Source organism: Phaethon lepturus, unplaced genomic scaffold (genome assembly GCF_000687285.1).
Source record: "Phaethon lepturus isolate BGI_N335 unplaced genomic scaffold, ASM68728v1 scaffold6315, whole genome shotgun sequence".
Lineage (NCBI taxonomy): Eukaryota > Metazoa > Chordata > Aves > Phaethontiformes > Phaethontidae > Phaethon > Phaethon lepturus.
The window spans coordinates 3,543-20,186 of NW_010541097.1; the positions used below are offsets into that span (position 1 = coordinate 3,543).

Here is a 16,644-nt window from a genome sequence, read left to right on the forward strand (position 1 = left end):
TCTGTGTTCTTTTATGTAACTCTTGAAATTCCAAAGTATGGTCTATCCTCTAGCTGCTTACAAAGGAAGATAGGAAGGTAGTGATTTCCACCACCACCACCTGTTTCCTCTGCAGTACAATACGTTTGTGTGACTTGTTTGATCTTTGCTGTGGAAATAAAAATGCAGATTATAGTAAAACTGTGGTATCTTGGTGAAGTATGGTATCTATCCTGGAGTTGCCAAAAATTGGTGAATGGCTCAAAACAGTAGGCTGCATCTGCATTTGAGGTTTTCCAATGACTGTCTTCTATTGGTCTGAGCAGGCAGCTGAAACTGGCAAAAACTAGTGTAATAATACAGTATGTGCCTTACCGCTTTGTTCATGTTGAATGTAAGCAAGACCATTTTGTTCTTTTTTTCATTGAGTGTTCAAAAGCACCAACCAAAACTGAAGATGGAGCCTAGAAAGAAGCTCATTACTTTTAGTATGCTTTTTGAGATAGTGGAAAGTAAATGGTTTAGAAATCCCCCCCGAACACATGTTTTTCCCCAGCTATGTGTATGCGTAGTACATAGGGTTAAGATGCCATTATGACTCTCAGCAAAAGATGACAATTAACTTCTAAATAATTTTATTTAAATAGCAATCACTTTACTAACTCTCTGAAATAAATGTGAGATGTGAGCTGAACGCCAAAGAGATTATATGACACTGCAAATAGTAGCAAAAATCTAGTATTGTGTTAAACTGTGATAAGATTTGTTGATGGTAATAACTGTGCTGTGAATGGAAAATAGTTGGATGTTTTCATCGCTTAAGTTTTGAGGTGGAGAACTTTTCCATGCATGTCTGTAGCGCATGAAATGGCGGTCAAATAGATGTAAAAATGTGTGCAATACTACTAAATAGTGTTTCATGTGTCCTGTAGTTTGGTGGCTCTAAAATTATTACCTGCCTAGAGTGGCATTCACTGGGGGTATGAATAGTGCAGAACAGGACCTGTGCATGATGTGAATACGTAAGTGATTCAAAATTGTTCAGAAGATTGTATTTTGTCTCTTAGCTCTCAGAATTAAGGCACTGAGATCAAAAGATAAAAGCTTAATTACAACATTGGCTGTGAACACTGACTTTCACACTAGGCGGAGGTTTCTGCTGCTTTCCCTGTCATACAAGACTCTCTCTTGCAGCTTTTGAGGAAAGAACCCAAAATACTCTTGGTGGTGGTGCCAGTGTCTTCAGATTTCCCTACCAAGCTTATTCTTCAGTATGATCAGACATTGTCTTAATCAGATTTATAGAATATTGAGAATGTGGCCAGGGCTCAGTTAATATTAAAGTATCATTAGTACGGTAGTTCTGTTTTTAAAAGACTGAATATGAAATTGTTAGCATTTCTGAAACAGTTGTAAACTGTAGGTATTTTGTTCTAGTATTTGTCTGACTCTGTATGAAGCTTGTGGATCTTGCTGTTAAGTTGTTCACCTATAGAAGAAAAATAGGAGGTACAACAGTGGATAAATTTCAGGAAACTAGTATATGGTTATTGAATACAGGAACTTCAAAACACGTAAACTATGATTTACGGTAGATACCAATTACAGGCTGCGATTCATACTTACCTAAAAAACGTAAGACTTGACTACTTGATACTTTTTTTTTTTTCCCCCCTCCTCTTGGGGAAAATCAGCTCATACTGTGGAGGTAGTGAACTGGCACTAGAGCTTGCCTTTGAGCATTGTAATTGTATTGCATTTTCCTCAAAGCTGATCTGAAATATTAGCATATGATTTGTAAGCCAGCAGAAGTAAGTATTTGTGTAAGGCACTTAATCGTCAGCTACAGGTTAATTGGCATCTACTGTTTAAGGTGCATTTAATTCATGTATCCATTCGTGATGAAACTGGAGTTTCTGCCATGTTAATTATCAAGTGCAGACTAGTCCTTGCATGTTAGGAGTAAAATTTACCGTATGTATAAATAAAAAAAAAATTGACCCAAAACTTAGTCAGTTAAAAAAATAAAAATCTTAAAAATAAATGCCACACAGCTACTGTAAAATTGCAGTCATTTTCATATGTCTTACTTGATCTTTTCTAGGAATAGAAACTATGCAAGTTGGAGAGAGAAACTGTACTAGGGAAAGGAAAACTGACTGACTAGCACACCAAGTCATGTCCAGCATAAACTTAGAAGTTCTTCTTTCACTTCTTTTTAGGTATCCCTTCTAAAAATGAAAATTCTATGTCATGGTGGATTACTAATCTTCTTCAGGTCACTGATGGGAAATATTAGAACAGCCTCCCTACTTTGATGTAACAGAAATTAGACACTGATTAGGGTGTGGGGAGCTTTCACTTTTCCTGTCTGAGGCTTGTGTTGCCTTGATTGAGGCAGGTTTGGGCTCCCCATTTGTAACCCAGCTGCCGTATGTAAGTGTTCAGACAGGGTTGTTTGTGGTTGCATTCTACTTGGGCATTAAATGCAGTGTTAAATGTTAAAAGGAATAAGTATTTGATGTTTTCACCTGTGACACTTCACACATGTTCCAAGGATTAACAAGTGCATGAAAGCACTGCTAAAAGTTTTGGGGTTTTTTTTTTATGGTGCTGCATTGCTGAAAATATTCCTGTGGTGACTGGAAACTGGCATTTTCTTTTACAGCTGGATTCAGCAATTTGTGTAGTTCTCTTCCCCTTTATACTTCAGTCTAATTTTTTGTAGTTCCATATGTGCCTGTATTCCAGGACAGTAGGATGTTTCCCAAAATGAACTACGTGTTCCATGTAATAATGTGTTCTTATTGTCTGTGTTTGTTTTACCCAGAATGATTCCTCACAGTGTTTTAATTTTGTGTACAGATTCCTCTTTGTTTTGTCATTTCATAGGAACCTCCAGAAGTTAAGTCTCTTTGGGGATATAAGCATTCTGCAGCAACATGGAAGTATATCAAATACATACCTCGGCAAGGTTGACCCTGATGGCAAGAAGATTAAGCAGTAAGTTGTATTTGTAAATTATCAAATACATTAAAATAATAAACGGATAACAGAACACAGATTTTCATGCCTGAAATACATGACTGAGAAAGCTTTAAGTTTTTTTGGTAGAATGAGGATGTAAATTCTTAAATTGAGTTGATTTCTGTTTCTACTGTTTTCATGAAGTAGTCTGGTTTTGTGGCGCTTTTTTTTTTTTCCCCCCTTCTCAGCAGGGTGAGAATCCTTTCTTTCCTCTTTTCATTGTGTTCTAGAAACAATATTATGTTAGTGGCACACAAGGGGAGGAGGGATGGGGGGTTGTTACCAGCACCTCTACTATTGCTGTACATGAAAAATTTTGAAAAGGAAGTAATCTGTTGTATTTCACAAGAATTCAGGACATGTAGCAAGTAAACTTGAAAGAGAACATAAACACAACAACTTATTTTGAGTTGCTTCTCAAAACTAGGTTATGTATCTGCAGAATTCCTGGAAGATCATAGCTCACAATGTGCTTGTTTAGTTCAGAGGTGTATTTTAGCTTGCCATAATTACATTACGGTACAGTCCGTGAATGCTTATGATCAGACTAGCTCGCTCTTCTTTGGGAAAGGTTAAATACAAAGTAAAAAGCTACTGACTTCTGGAGTAAATTACCACAGAAGGAGTGATGCTAAATTAACTATTTTAGCAGTTCTGCTAAAACTTTCCTTATAGATAAAACCTGGATACCATAATTTTAATTTGTCAGTTTAAACATCTTTCTCTGGGTAGCTTGGGAGTAAAATAAGTACAGCTACTCTAGATCTTTACTATTATTTTTTTAGAGTGGTTTTAGAACTAGTGTAGGTATATTATCAGTTCAGTTGTACGTATGTGAAAACAACTGTCGAACCAAGTGTTTGGTCCTCACTTAAATTTGCAAAACAGTGCAAATACAGATGTGTATTACATACTGTGTCATCCATTATGCTTAGAATGCAGAACTTAGAGCATATTTGTTATTCTGTTTAACATACATACTGTAGTGCTGTGTACAGGTAAAAGACTGATTCGGTAAAAGCTCCTTTTTTCATATCCTTTGTTGTGAAGACATAAAGATATAATCAAACCTTTGCCAAGGGGCTTGAGGAGAGCCATCTCAGCAGATGTTTACTCAGCTGAGTGCATGGTTAAACTTTTCTCCAAACAAATAACAAAAATAAGTATGCATGTTTTGGAGCCATAAACCATTCAAAACTCATTATCTAATTTGCAGTTAGTCTTTTAGGTGAATATTGACCTTTGCACATTTTGGAACGAGCGAATTACATGCTACCTCTGTTTTGTTCGGTAGGTTTTGATGGGGGTGTCTTGCTAGAATAAAACAATGTGTTTGGGACCTGCTAGTCCTTTTCTAAATTAAAGGAAAGCTGGCAGTGCTTTATTTCATGTTCTCAAGTTCATCAACACTGGCAGCAGATTTATTTCAGGACGCAAATCTTTATGGGTCCTTAGTCTTGTCTTTTGCACTTGAGGTTTGCATCAGTTAAGTTGCAAAACATGGATACTGATAACTAACACTGAAAGATATTGAGCAACCTTTGGAGACAGCGTTAGTAGTAGTTGAAGATTTTTGGAATCCATATGGTGATAAACCTTACTAGCTGTTTCAGGAGCTTCCCAGTCAGGGAAGAAAATATGACACTTCCTTAAGTCCATAGCATTGAGCTGGCTGTAACAGACAGGGGCTGAAATCTCAGGTAGCACAGAACCATTAGGATGCTCCCCCAGGTTAAGACTAGGGGTTGTTCTGAGGGAGAGGAGGCTTTGGACACTGTTTTCAAAAATGTACTTTTGCAGTGATCTGCCTGGGTTTGTAATGCTTGTTGTTCTTCTGTATAGCATATGTGCCCCGAGTTACTTTCTAAAATTCTCTCTACAACTTAGTTCATCACTATTGGGAAGCTCAACATAAGCAATACATTTGACTTGAGTTGAACAAAGGGTAATTGTTTAAAATTTTGGCTTTCTGAAATCTGCTTCCTGTGATTGATCCGTGTGGTTCAATAGTTTGGTTTCCAAAAGAACCAGTTTAGCCTCTTGTTATTAAACAAAACATTTTGATTGATAGTCTTTAATTAAACAAATGGGCTCCATATGGACCTCAGTAATATGTTTGTTTCCTGTCTAGGGCCATCAATGTCCTTCAGTACTGGTCAAGACTGGTTTTTGGGCTTAAACAGTAACTCAGCCAGTCTAGTCAGGCTTTGGTCTGTCCTCTGGCTGAAAGTGCCGTGTGGGGCATTAATTGTGAAAGTAATTTATTTTGAGTTTTTTATTTTTTGCAATAGTTTGCTCCAGTATGATCATTTGTAGGTTTCAGGTTGATGGTGAACATGCCATAATTGCTGCTTACAGGGAGCAAAGGCAACTAAGGTACAGTTGTTGAGGCATCACAAGGTTATGTTGCTTTCTTGCATGTGCTGAGCTCTGCTTATATTTTGTGTTGTATTACTGAACCATGCTTAAACTTCAACTTTATAAGTGAGATTTAATATAACTGTGTATATGTTAGGATAAATGTTGTACTACGTGCTAGGCAGTTGAAGTAGAAGTTAATATGATAATAAAGTAGGTTTTAATGCCCAAGAATTCACTTAATGTGTCTAAATTTCTAGAACAGTTCAAACTATTTTTGTAAACTCCAGTTAGATGCTGTCTGTTTATGAAAAATAGGATGTGGATAAAAATTTGAAGAAGAAAAACCCCTGTTAGGGTGTTTGAAAATTTATTTGAAATATGTTAAAACTAATGGCATGTAGCTTATATTGTGCTTCCTGTCTGGCCTTATATAAAGCAGGTGTTAAAAACAAACCAAAAGTGATCACTATTAAATGTTCTCTGACAAGTTTGATCTCTTTTTATTAAATTGGCAAAGAACTGGGGGAAAGTGGCTGGAGAGTTTTCTTAGGACCTAGAGGTTGGTGGACTATCAGCACAAATCTAAATACTTACATAAATACTTTGGTTCTTGCACTGGAAAGTTGGTGTGTAGATAGCATTAAGTCTGTGTATCTCTTTTTTTAAAAGTTATTTAGTGCAGTTCCCACAGGGGAGAAAACCCACCCTACAGCTGCAGAGTTTTGTATCATATTTCTTTTTGTTAAGTTCTGCAAGTACTAGAACAGTAATATTCTAAGCTTAGATGTTTAAAGTCGTTAGTGCAGCGAGGTATATAGATGGTAGTATTCTAGTGAGCATCTCAAAATTGATTTGTCATCTTTTCAATTGTTCTGTAAAATATTACAAGCGCTGTGAAGATTGACTGCTTGGACTATTACAAAATAATTGTACTATTGTTGCAACCATTACAGCACCTTTCGTAGATGTGTATGGAAGGGGGTGGGGAAGAGTCTTTGTTCATTGGAAGAAATTAGAGAGGTTCCTGTGGTAGAACCTTTTTCTTTGGGGGATTGTCAGAGAATCTGCCTTCAATTTAAGCATTGGCGGGAATAATTATGAAACAAACATTACCAGGATCAAACAGGGCTCATCTGAATTGTAAAAGAATTTGGGAATAAAATAGTAAAGCTACACTATCTATGACTCTTGACCTGTTGTTTAAAACTGTGTTTAATTTGTGTCGCAGTTGCCAGTCCTCAGTTTAAAAAAAATATTCAGAGAAGATATGGAAGAACTGAAGGCTTTAAACCAGATGACTATACTAGGAAAAACCTTGGGAACTATTCTGAGGTGTATAGTAGACAAATACAATAACCACACCAACTTTTCTCCTTGCAAAGAGAAGTCAGGCCTTCCAAACCCAGTACATTCTTAGGAGAAGGAAGAAAACACATGCAAGCAAGGGAGAGGATGAATAAGGATTTGCAGAGGGAGAGGATGAATAAGGATTGATCTTTTAACTTTCTTACAACAGAAGGATTATGGGGCATCAAAGGTAGCAGGTGACAGGTTCAGAGCCAGCAAGAAGAGGGGGGAAATCGCACTGCAGAGTTTTTTATTATTGGATGTTACAGTTGCTAAAAGGCTACTTGGCACAAAGAGGAGCCTGGATAAATTTGTAGAACTGAGATCCTTAAGGGTTACTAAATACAGAAAGCCGCCTCTGGCTCAGGAGGTCCAAGGTAATTTTTTGGAAACTAAGGAGGTATCTGAGAAATACCGCTATGTGCTTTCCTTGTTCTGTTGCACCTCTTAAGGCGTTAGTGTTTCTCTGCTGTCAGTCAGGATACTGGGCTAAATAAGCTTTTAATTTTGCCTGGACATTATCTCGATTAAAGATACATGAATGAGAATAATAACTTTGTAACATTGTTTTGCTTAGATGTGTAAAGTATACAGATATTTGTAACAATAAAGGGAAAAGTGTCCTGTGCAGAGTATTACTTGATTTGACGCACAAAGATTTTTGCTAATTTTACACTGTTTACATTTTATTTCTTGGCATTTTATGGAACTGTCATCGCTCGGGTCAGCTGCTACCCTTAAATACTCATCTTTCCTTCTGGCTGACCAGGGTTTGAGATCAAACTCTCATCTACACATGTGTCCTAGAATATATATGGTCAAAGAACACTTGTCATTTGGGCAGGAGGACTCTTCTGGGCCTTAGCAGCTGTGGGATGAAGACTGGGAAAATATTTATTTGGAGGAAGTTTGTAGAGTTTGACTGTACTATTTTAATTTACTATTCAAGATCTTATCTTAAAATACTTCTGTTGATTTCCTGAATTAAATTTCTAACTTAAAGAACATCCCTTCATTATAAAAACATAAAGGGGCAAGAGAGGTGGGATGCATCAGAATAAGTGCATAATAATCATGCAGTGTAATAAGTGGCATGAGGATTCTGGCAGTGCCAGAATCTTCTGGCACTGATAATCTGAGATTGAAATGTTACCAGGTCCAAGTTGTTTTGGTAAGACTTGAACCTGTTGACACTTGAAAATCCAGTTAGTTGTACATTCAGAATTATTTAAAGGATCTTCTTATATGTTTGTTCTTTACCCTTTAATGAGCAAAGTTTCAGATCATTCTAACATATGCTCGAAGTCAAGTTTCTGCAACCTTTCACTGAAAGTTACTTTTTCTTATATATTGAATTTGCAGTTTCCAAGCAGTTAGCAAACAGGAGAAACTGTTTTTAAAAACAAGAACTGTATTTTAAACGTTACAGGTTTTCTTATTTGCATAACCTTAAAATGTACGTGGGAAAGTGTTAAATACGTGCTGAGAAATGCATGAAATGAAGGTTCGTAGTGTGCCACTGTGTTTGAAAAATGAAGTATGTAATTTTTCTCAAGATAGCTTACAGTTTTAACCTTTTCAAGTGCAACGAAGATTAGATTGATGTGGGAGGTCTGCAGAGTCAGGTTCTAACATTTGTAGTTCATAAGAACCATAATAATAGCACCTTCCTGCAGAATAAGGCCATAAATGAAAGAAGAATTCTCGAGTAAAAAAAATAGAATGGTGTGCAATTGGTAAGACTAACCCATGTTTAATAGGATCATTGTCTGTTTTGTTTACTTGCAGAATACAACAGCTGTTTGAAGAGATACTAGGCAATAGCAGGCAATTGAAATGGCTGTCTTGTGGGTTTATGCTGCAGATAGTAACTCCCACATCATTGTCCTCCTTATCAAACCCCATAGCCAACACCATGGAACATCTGAGCTTATTGGACAACCACATCCCTGGTAATACCACTCTTATCACTGCAGTTGAATTGGAGCGCTTTGTGAATCTGCGTTCGCTCGCTTTGGATTTCTGTGATTTTACAGCTGAAATGGCAAGAGTCCTGGCTGACAGCAACCATGTGCCTTTGCATCGACTGTCTCTCCTGGTCCACAGTGTTTCCATAATGCACAAGTCATTGGACAGTATGCCAGAAGATGAGAATTGGAAGGCGCTGACTCGCAACAGCGCTAATCTTCGGGTCTATATAATGGCTTTTGATGTCAAGAGTGATGATATGTTAAGGATTCTTAAGCCCAGTATCCCCCTAGAGAGGATTCATTTTGACAGCTACATCACTTGTGTTTCAGGGGCTGTTGTTGACCTCATATCTAGGCAGTATGACAAGTTCCTCACTCATTTTATACTAATGAATGATGTGATAGATATGTCTGGCTTCCCAGATCTTAGTGACAACCGGAATGAAGATCCACTTGTCTTACTAGCCTGGAGGTGCACAAGACTGTCTCTTCTAGCTGTTCATGGTAGGTAATACAATGCACGGGTGTAGTATGTAACTTTGAAATACTTAAAATGCTTCTGCCTTTCTAATCATAATGTGTTTTAGTAGAGTGGTGTTCAAGAGTCTGCTGTGCAGTTGCTATACACGCTGTTGTAGTTTACACTGGTATTTTTGTGTTTGAAAGTATGAAGGTGTTTTTTGTGTATGAATTCTAAACATACTTGTAGCTTATTAACTTCTGTTGAGAAGTCACATAGGATTTTATTAGACTGCTCATAGAAGTGACGATAACTAAGACCTGAGTATTCCAGGAGGCTTATCCTGAAAGTGGTCTGCACTGTGCAAGTCCCACCAAGTGGCTGGTTATGTGAACGTGAACACTGAAAACATTTTCTGTCTTACTGTGAGCTCATACGCTGGCAAGATTAGATGATTGTGCTTCCTGTTTGTAAATAACATGGGTTAAGTGCTCAAGGCTGAGGGTAGGGTCTGTTGCCAGTTTAGTAAGACTTTGCCAGCAGATGAAGGCTGAAAAATATAATGTGGAGGAAGTAGCCTCGCTGAGTGCATTCATTTCACTAGTAATACCAGAACTAGGTTTATCCTGCCTATTAATTTGCTATATAATTGCAAATAAAATTTTTAAAAAGTTTGCATTTGGATTCAGCTCTGTCGTCAGTACAGTACTTGCTAGAAGTTATAGTTGTTGGCATATTTTAAGGCATTTGAAAGTGAAATAATGCAGAACAGTTCTTTTTGTTTGTGCTGGCATCAGATTACCAAGGCCAAGTTTGCCGATGCATGAAGGAGTTAAGTGATGATTCTGTATTGTGTTGCATAAGAATGAATGCCTGTTTCCTCAGACTGCTTGGGGGAGTAAATCTCCAGTCATTCAGCACAAACAGGAGGGACCTTCAGCTGTGAAGGTTGTACATTCAGATTTCTGTTTCTTGAAGTCAGAAGGTCCTGCTGTATTTGCTAGAAAAAGTTTTTTCCACTGACTTCTACTGAAATATCATGGCGGGGGAGGGGAGGATATATAAATTCAGCTGTCTGTAGTTTCCAGGTCTGACAGATTTTGGATACTGGCATGTGACTGTACCAATTTAAATGTGGATTTTAGCAGTTTCTTTTAACATTCGGATACAAGTTTGAGGACCTTTTTTTAAAAAAAAAATATATGTTACCTTATATTATCCTCGCACTACAGGGAAGTTCTCTAATATAGTATCTGAAGTTAAAAAGACGGTAAAATATCTGGACGTAAGCTAGCATAAGTATCATTTAATATCAGCACAAGTCTATTCAGTAGAAGGTATTAATCTGTGCAGAGCATTGGGAAAGCAAATGCCTTCTACAATTCTGTCTAGCAAACGTTGTTGCTGCATCTTCTTTGGAGAGATGCTGTGTATACCTGGGGGAGAGAATGGCCAAATATCACCCTTGCTGTGGTGTTGGGATTCAGATTCTTTCCCCTTTTCTCCCCTCCTTGCAGCAGAAGCTAGCTAAGCTGCTTATAAATACCTGCCCATCTTTTTTTTTAACTGTGGATATGACTTCTCTGCTACTATAGCATAAGCATCTTCTAGAGCAGCAGCTGTGAGAACATGACTAGGAAGAAAGATCTAGAACGCTGTGATGCTTCAATACAGTGTCTTAGCTTCATGCTTGTATTTTCTGAACTTTACCAAATAATGGTTTCTGGCCCCATTTGTCATATTCTTCATGATACTATCAAGCTTCCTTCAGGAAAAACTAGTGGTTTTGTTCAAGGTGCCATAATTCGCTCACGTTTCTTCTCCTGCCTCCTGAAGTGGTTATTCTTCAGTTTCCAATAGTTAATCAGTTTTTTGTTTGGTTTTCCCTCTTTTTGCTATTAGTTTGCTCTGAAAAGGCTTTGATTTACATACGGTTTTGACGCCACTTGTCATTGACCAAAAGAGGAGAAGGAAAACATACTCTAAGGACACTCTTTTCCTTGGGTGCCTCAAGATTCTCTTCTGTCTTTTGTGGGAAGTCATATCATCTTTCCACCAAGATAGCATCTTCAAGAGCAGGGGAAGACTGATTGAAGGTTATTAAATACATTCTTGCAGAATGAAGGAAGGCTGTGAAGAATGTGTGGTTGTTTGGGATGGGGACAGTAGGATAGTCAGAGTGATATGATCTGATGCTGTGAATAAAAAGCACAGCCCATCTATGGGAGCTGAAGCTTTTTTTTTTTAACGCCTTCTTAAGAGAAGGACACTTTATGTGGATTTTCAAGACTGTGTTGTAAACATACTCTGTTACCTATGAGATTCTCAGTTTTATTCTGTCCATGAGCAAAACCAAAGTTGAAATTTCTACCAGCAAGGAGAAACAAATTATGGTGCTGCCTATGGTGAATTTGTTGGTCAGTGATACTTGTGGTGAAGTGATCGCTGGGCAGAGGCTTTTTGGCTGATGGAAGGTTACTGAGAAACTTCAGGCAAAACTTTTGAAAGGAGAGTTAATTTAAAATGAGATGAAGTTGAGAGTGAGATGGTTGTTCCAGAGCAGAGGATCTGACTGTGAAAAGTTATAGCAAAAACTGTATACCTGAACCACAAGGGTGGTACAGGGGACATAACCACAGTTGTTATTCCCTTTATTCTTGCACTTTCTGTCAAGATTTTCTTTAGTAAAGTTCCTGTATGATCAAGATAACTGGAAGGTTGTGTGAGCTCCTTCAGATCCTGATAGAGGAGTGTCATCGTACAGCTGGAACTTGCCATTGGGTTTCATGTCCTACAGCCTTATTGAAGCCTTTGTCTTCTGTGGACAGTTGTGCTGGAGGTGAAGTATCAGCAGATGGAGATTGTGGGAATTTGTGCATTCCTAATGGTTAATGTACCAGAACTGAGCCATGCAAATCTGTGCAGGCTTCTTTGTTGAAAACCTACTTGGAGCAACATATTTACAGGAAATCTTAGAGACAAACAGTAGGAAAAAGTAAAAGAAAACAGAATGAAAAATTTTCCGTTCTTTATTACTTTGACATCAGTTTTCTTCATTCTTTAACTGTCGTCTTTTGATACATTATGAGGTAGAGTGCATTAACTGCATTGTTGGAGACCAAACCACAGTTCGTTTTTATTTCTCAGCAGTTTAACTTTCCCAGTTCAAATACTGTGCAGACTGCAGCTTTACTTGGAATCTAAGTGGGCATCTCACCAAGAGGCATAGCACCTGTGAGAATGATGATGAAGGCAGAAATGAGCCTTTCCTTTTGCCATGGAAGGGCTGACTTGGCGGAGCTCCCAAAAGGGAAAGTTCCCAGATTGTCTGTGGTTTGCATCTCAGTAAGGAGGAGCTTGGCATTTGCCTTAGCAAGGGTACAGAAAGCTAGCAGGTAAGTGGGCAGTAGGTGCTTTTAAAGAGGGATGCCAATATATGCTAATGGGAAGAGAGGGAAGCTTTGTAATTATCTTTAATCTCAGATAGAATAACAAGATATTTGTAGATTTTTTTTTTTTTTTTTAATACCAGTGTGACCTACTTCCTGGAGAGACTTCTGGTTTGTGTGTGTTGAGTTGGTTTGGTTGGTTGGTTTGTTTGGGGTTTTTTTGTTTAAGTCTACCTCTAATGCAACAAAAACAAACCACATTTTTTCTAGCACAAGTACAGTTTTAAAACAGTCTTTTTATACATTCACTTAAAATAATTGATTACTCACTTTTTTCATTCTATTTATACTATGAAGTAGATCACAGGAGGTTTGAAATTGTAGGTATAACTCGGAGTAAAGAAGTCCACTTTTCTACAAATGGTGGAAAAAATTAGATCTAGAAAAGCTTGGTCAAACTACCTGAAACATTTTTAACACTTCCTTATTCAGAATATGAAACAGGGCTTTACCACTTGCAACAACAATAAAAAATATGCTGTACAACGATTCTGCCAGATAGAATATGACAAAATGGGTTGGGAAGGATGTTGAAATGCTTTGATATTAAGTACTTCAGTAAAAAAATGCCTTGTCACAAAATGACAGAGTAACTTTCTCTTTCTTTTTTTTTTCTCCTCCCCCCTGCCCCTCAGGTTACACAGTTTGGGCTCATAATCTTATTGCAATTGCTCGTCTTCGTGGCTCTGACCTGAAAGTTCTGGAAGTCACAGAAGAAAGCATTGATTTCGACCAAGGAGAACTGGCTGATCAGGATGTGGATCCAGTACACAATCTCATTGAGCAAGTCTCTCTCGGATTGGGTCGACCTTGGCACGCAGTCATGGACATAGAGCTGCTCAGTGTCTTCACTGAGCCAACCCGTCACTTTTACAGAGAGATGCAAAGCTTCAGTGAAGGCATTTAGCTCCTTATTTACAATTCCTGTGGTTACATATGCAAGTAGGGTCCTATTATGTTTTTTCAGTAGCGTGAATTAACCCCTTTTGTGCTGTGTTTAATCAGTATTAGCTATATAGAATTATATATGTGTATTCTACTTCTTGATCAAAGAACGTAGTCGGGTATTGGTTTAGAAGCTGAAAGTGGCAGTGTTTAGGGCTTTCACGGTTAATGGACTTGTCTACCAAACCTTACAGAGATACAGCCAAAGGCTGTCTGAGGTTGCTGGCTAACTTTACTTCTGTTGAGTAACTTCATTTTGAATGATTTTACTATTATATCGGAGTTCTGTGTTCAGGAGCCAACTCTTTAATACCCATATCCATAGCCCAGTGGATTTCTGTGCTGTCATTGTTTGCTTAATCTGGTAGCATGCTACTTAGGCTTAAAGGAAGAGAAGTTTATCCAGGGCTGTTCATGGTAAGACTCTCACCTTGCTTTTTCATGTGCAGATTCTGAAGCATGACTTAACTACCATTCTCAGCTTTTCTTTGCTGTTAAGCAGCGGTGTGAAGCACTAGCTTTCCAGGGACCTGCAGTTACCGATTCACTCCATAAGCCGTAGTCTTTTGGATTCTTTGCAAACTCCTCCTTGTTTATTCTCATGTTCTGTCATCTTCCTTAAAAGTTAGCTTTGGGCCAAAGTTTAAAAGAAAAAAGCAAGAATGTGCACTCCGATGAGGTAAAAACATAACAGTGAAGACTTCAATACAAAGGTATACACCTGCAAACAAACATTAGTCGTGAAATCCCTAGCAACCGAGTCACTGGATTTTCTCTGTCAGCGCCTGTGTCAGCTGCCAAAGAATAGATTAAAAACGAAGAAGTGCCCACATGCTGGCAGGGGCAGGCCAACTTTTGGCCAGCCAGATACTGCTAGATTGTAATATATAAGGTCGAATTTCGACCTGTGGTACACAGCTGTGCTGTGGCTCAGTCAGCAACCTCAGAACTCTTAACAAACATGCACCTGTTTCACTGTGAATAGTGAATGTAAAGGAAGGAAAGGAAACAAATACAAAGCTTGTTCTATCACAGGTATGAGCTGCTATGATGCATGAAGAACATTCCATGAAGTATGTTTTAAAATCTTGTTATATCTGAGAGGCTTTAAAAGCCGATTTAACTGTTTCAGGGCAACCGCGGTACAGACGTGGTCTCTGTGAGACTTCCACCTGACCCCAGTTTTAAGTGGTACGAATGTTGTGCATTTAATGTTTAAAGGACAGTCTGCAATAATAAAGTAAGTGGCCAACGTGGGTGCCCAGCAGTGCTGAGACCTGGCTGCTATATTGTAAGCTTTGGAAAACACAATTTATGCAACAGATGTCCAGATATGATTCTATTTATGGAAAAAGTTTATATGTGTTTTACAAATGGTTTTACCATCTTATATTAAAATGACCTTTTGACAGGTGTGCGCTGTTTTGTCTCCAGTGAGCACATACCATGCGGATTTTATATGTACATCAGTAGAGTGAATCCACTGGCACAGTGTGTGTATATGCCAGATGTGGTGAGATTTTATCTTATAAATGTGATCAGATAAAAAAAAAACTCCTGACAGAAAATGTAAGGAAACCAGCTGAATGTTTGAATTGATGACTGATGTTGTATGGTTTATGTTAAATGTATATTCTTTTAATCAATGAATAAAGCATTAAAAATTGATTGCTGTATAAAATATTTTATTGTATCAGCATGAAGATTTTTAGAATTAAAACGCAAATCATTCATAAGCTGTGTGTAACTGATAGCTCCCATTGTGTTTAGGTCAACAAAAGAGTCTAAAAGAAGTCGTACAGTAATCTTTATTTTTTTAATTTGGCTGAATTTTGTCAACACTTTTTTGGGGTGGGCGAAGGGGAAGGGTGCTTTGCCTAAAGATCAGACTATCAGACCAGTTAGCACAAACAGTATATCATGATGTGACTTATTAGACTGATACAGTAAACTCTGGATTGTAGACTATAGAAGACTTATTTTTGAGAAATTCCTGCATCCATTGCAATTGCTTAAATCAAAATCTGATGTGCTCAAGAAAAATGTGTAGTATTCCTTTGGTGTCCCACTATTAAATAGATTATGAATACCTGCAATGCTTCAGTTTGACGTTTTATCCGTACTCAGAGTACGTAGCTGTGCATTCTGAATGACAACTGCAAATGCCTGGTAAGCTGTCGAAGAGCTGCTGTGCCCTGCGATGGCTGATTGTGCTGTGAGAATTGTCGGAGTGGCTGTTCCGTGTGTGCGTGCCAAGCACGGATTTAATTTGAGCTTCTGAACTTTGTTTTATGATGGTCCAAACGGCTACCAAGCATGAGACTTGCACTACTTGTTGTTTAAGCAGTCTCCTAGATCATCTAGGTTTGGTAAGCAAGAGCATTTACCAACTTACTGAAGGGATGCTGTGGGTAGTAAGGATAAGGTAAACGCAGTTCCAGCTTTTTGTATTCCTTTCAGGGCTCGGCCTCAGGAGCGAGGTTTATGTAGGGGTTAAATCCAAGAGGGACTGTTCAGCATTATCTGGACCTTAAATTTGGTCTTAAAGCGATCAAGATTTCTGGCTGTTTTTGTGGCATTTCCTGAAGCAAATGCAGTGTCCCCTGGCTTCAGCAGAGTTGCAGGTTGTCAATTTTATCTCTGCAGACCACTGTGTTTCTGTGGATAACTGCTTCACTTAATGCTGCTGGGAAGTAACTTGTTTACCTTTCTGTTATATAAACAAGTTTCTCCTTTTAGTTTAACCTATTTTCTGCTTTGTTTTTAATTAGCTTAAATCTTGAAAGGGAAAAGGAGCAGGAGAAACAGGCTGCTTGGCTGTGGTAGAGAAATGTGCAGCCCTTCACTGACTGCAGTTACAGCCACGGTGTTTGAAATTGGCTGACTGGCTGGCTCCTGTTAGTACTCTAGGTCTGGTTTTGCATAGAGTCTGAAGCCTAATCACTGCTATGGCTTGTGTTCCAGGTACTTGATAATCTACACAGACTACTATGATCTTTATTTTACAAGTATAGGCATGAGTGTGTGGTGAAATTGAGCAGTATTGGAGAAATACACCTCTGAGTCTTCTGTTGTCTTAGAAATAAGTAAGTGTTGGTTTTGTTGT

The 16,644-nt window shown here is 38.2% G+C and overlaps 1 protein-coding gene across 1 annotated transcript; it reads left to right on the top strand.

The window, feature by feature from the left end:
• Positions 1 to 2,471: 2,471 nt before the first annotated feature.
• FBXO33 (F-box protein 33) lies at positions 2,472 to 15,618 on the top strand (the record flags this gene model as incomplete). Its single annotated transcript, XM_010287622.1, has 4 exons — positions 2,472 to 2,493; positions 2,872 to 2,982; positions 8,503 to 9,188; positions 13,229 to 15,618. Coding segments are annotated over 4 exons (1,091 nt in total), but the record flags the coding sequence as incomplete, so codon positions are not given.
• Between the last annotated feature and the right edge of the window lie 1,026 nt (positions 15,619 to 16,644).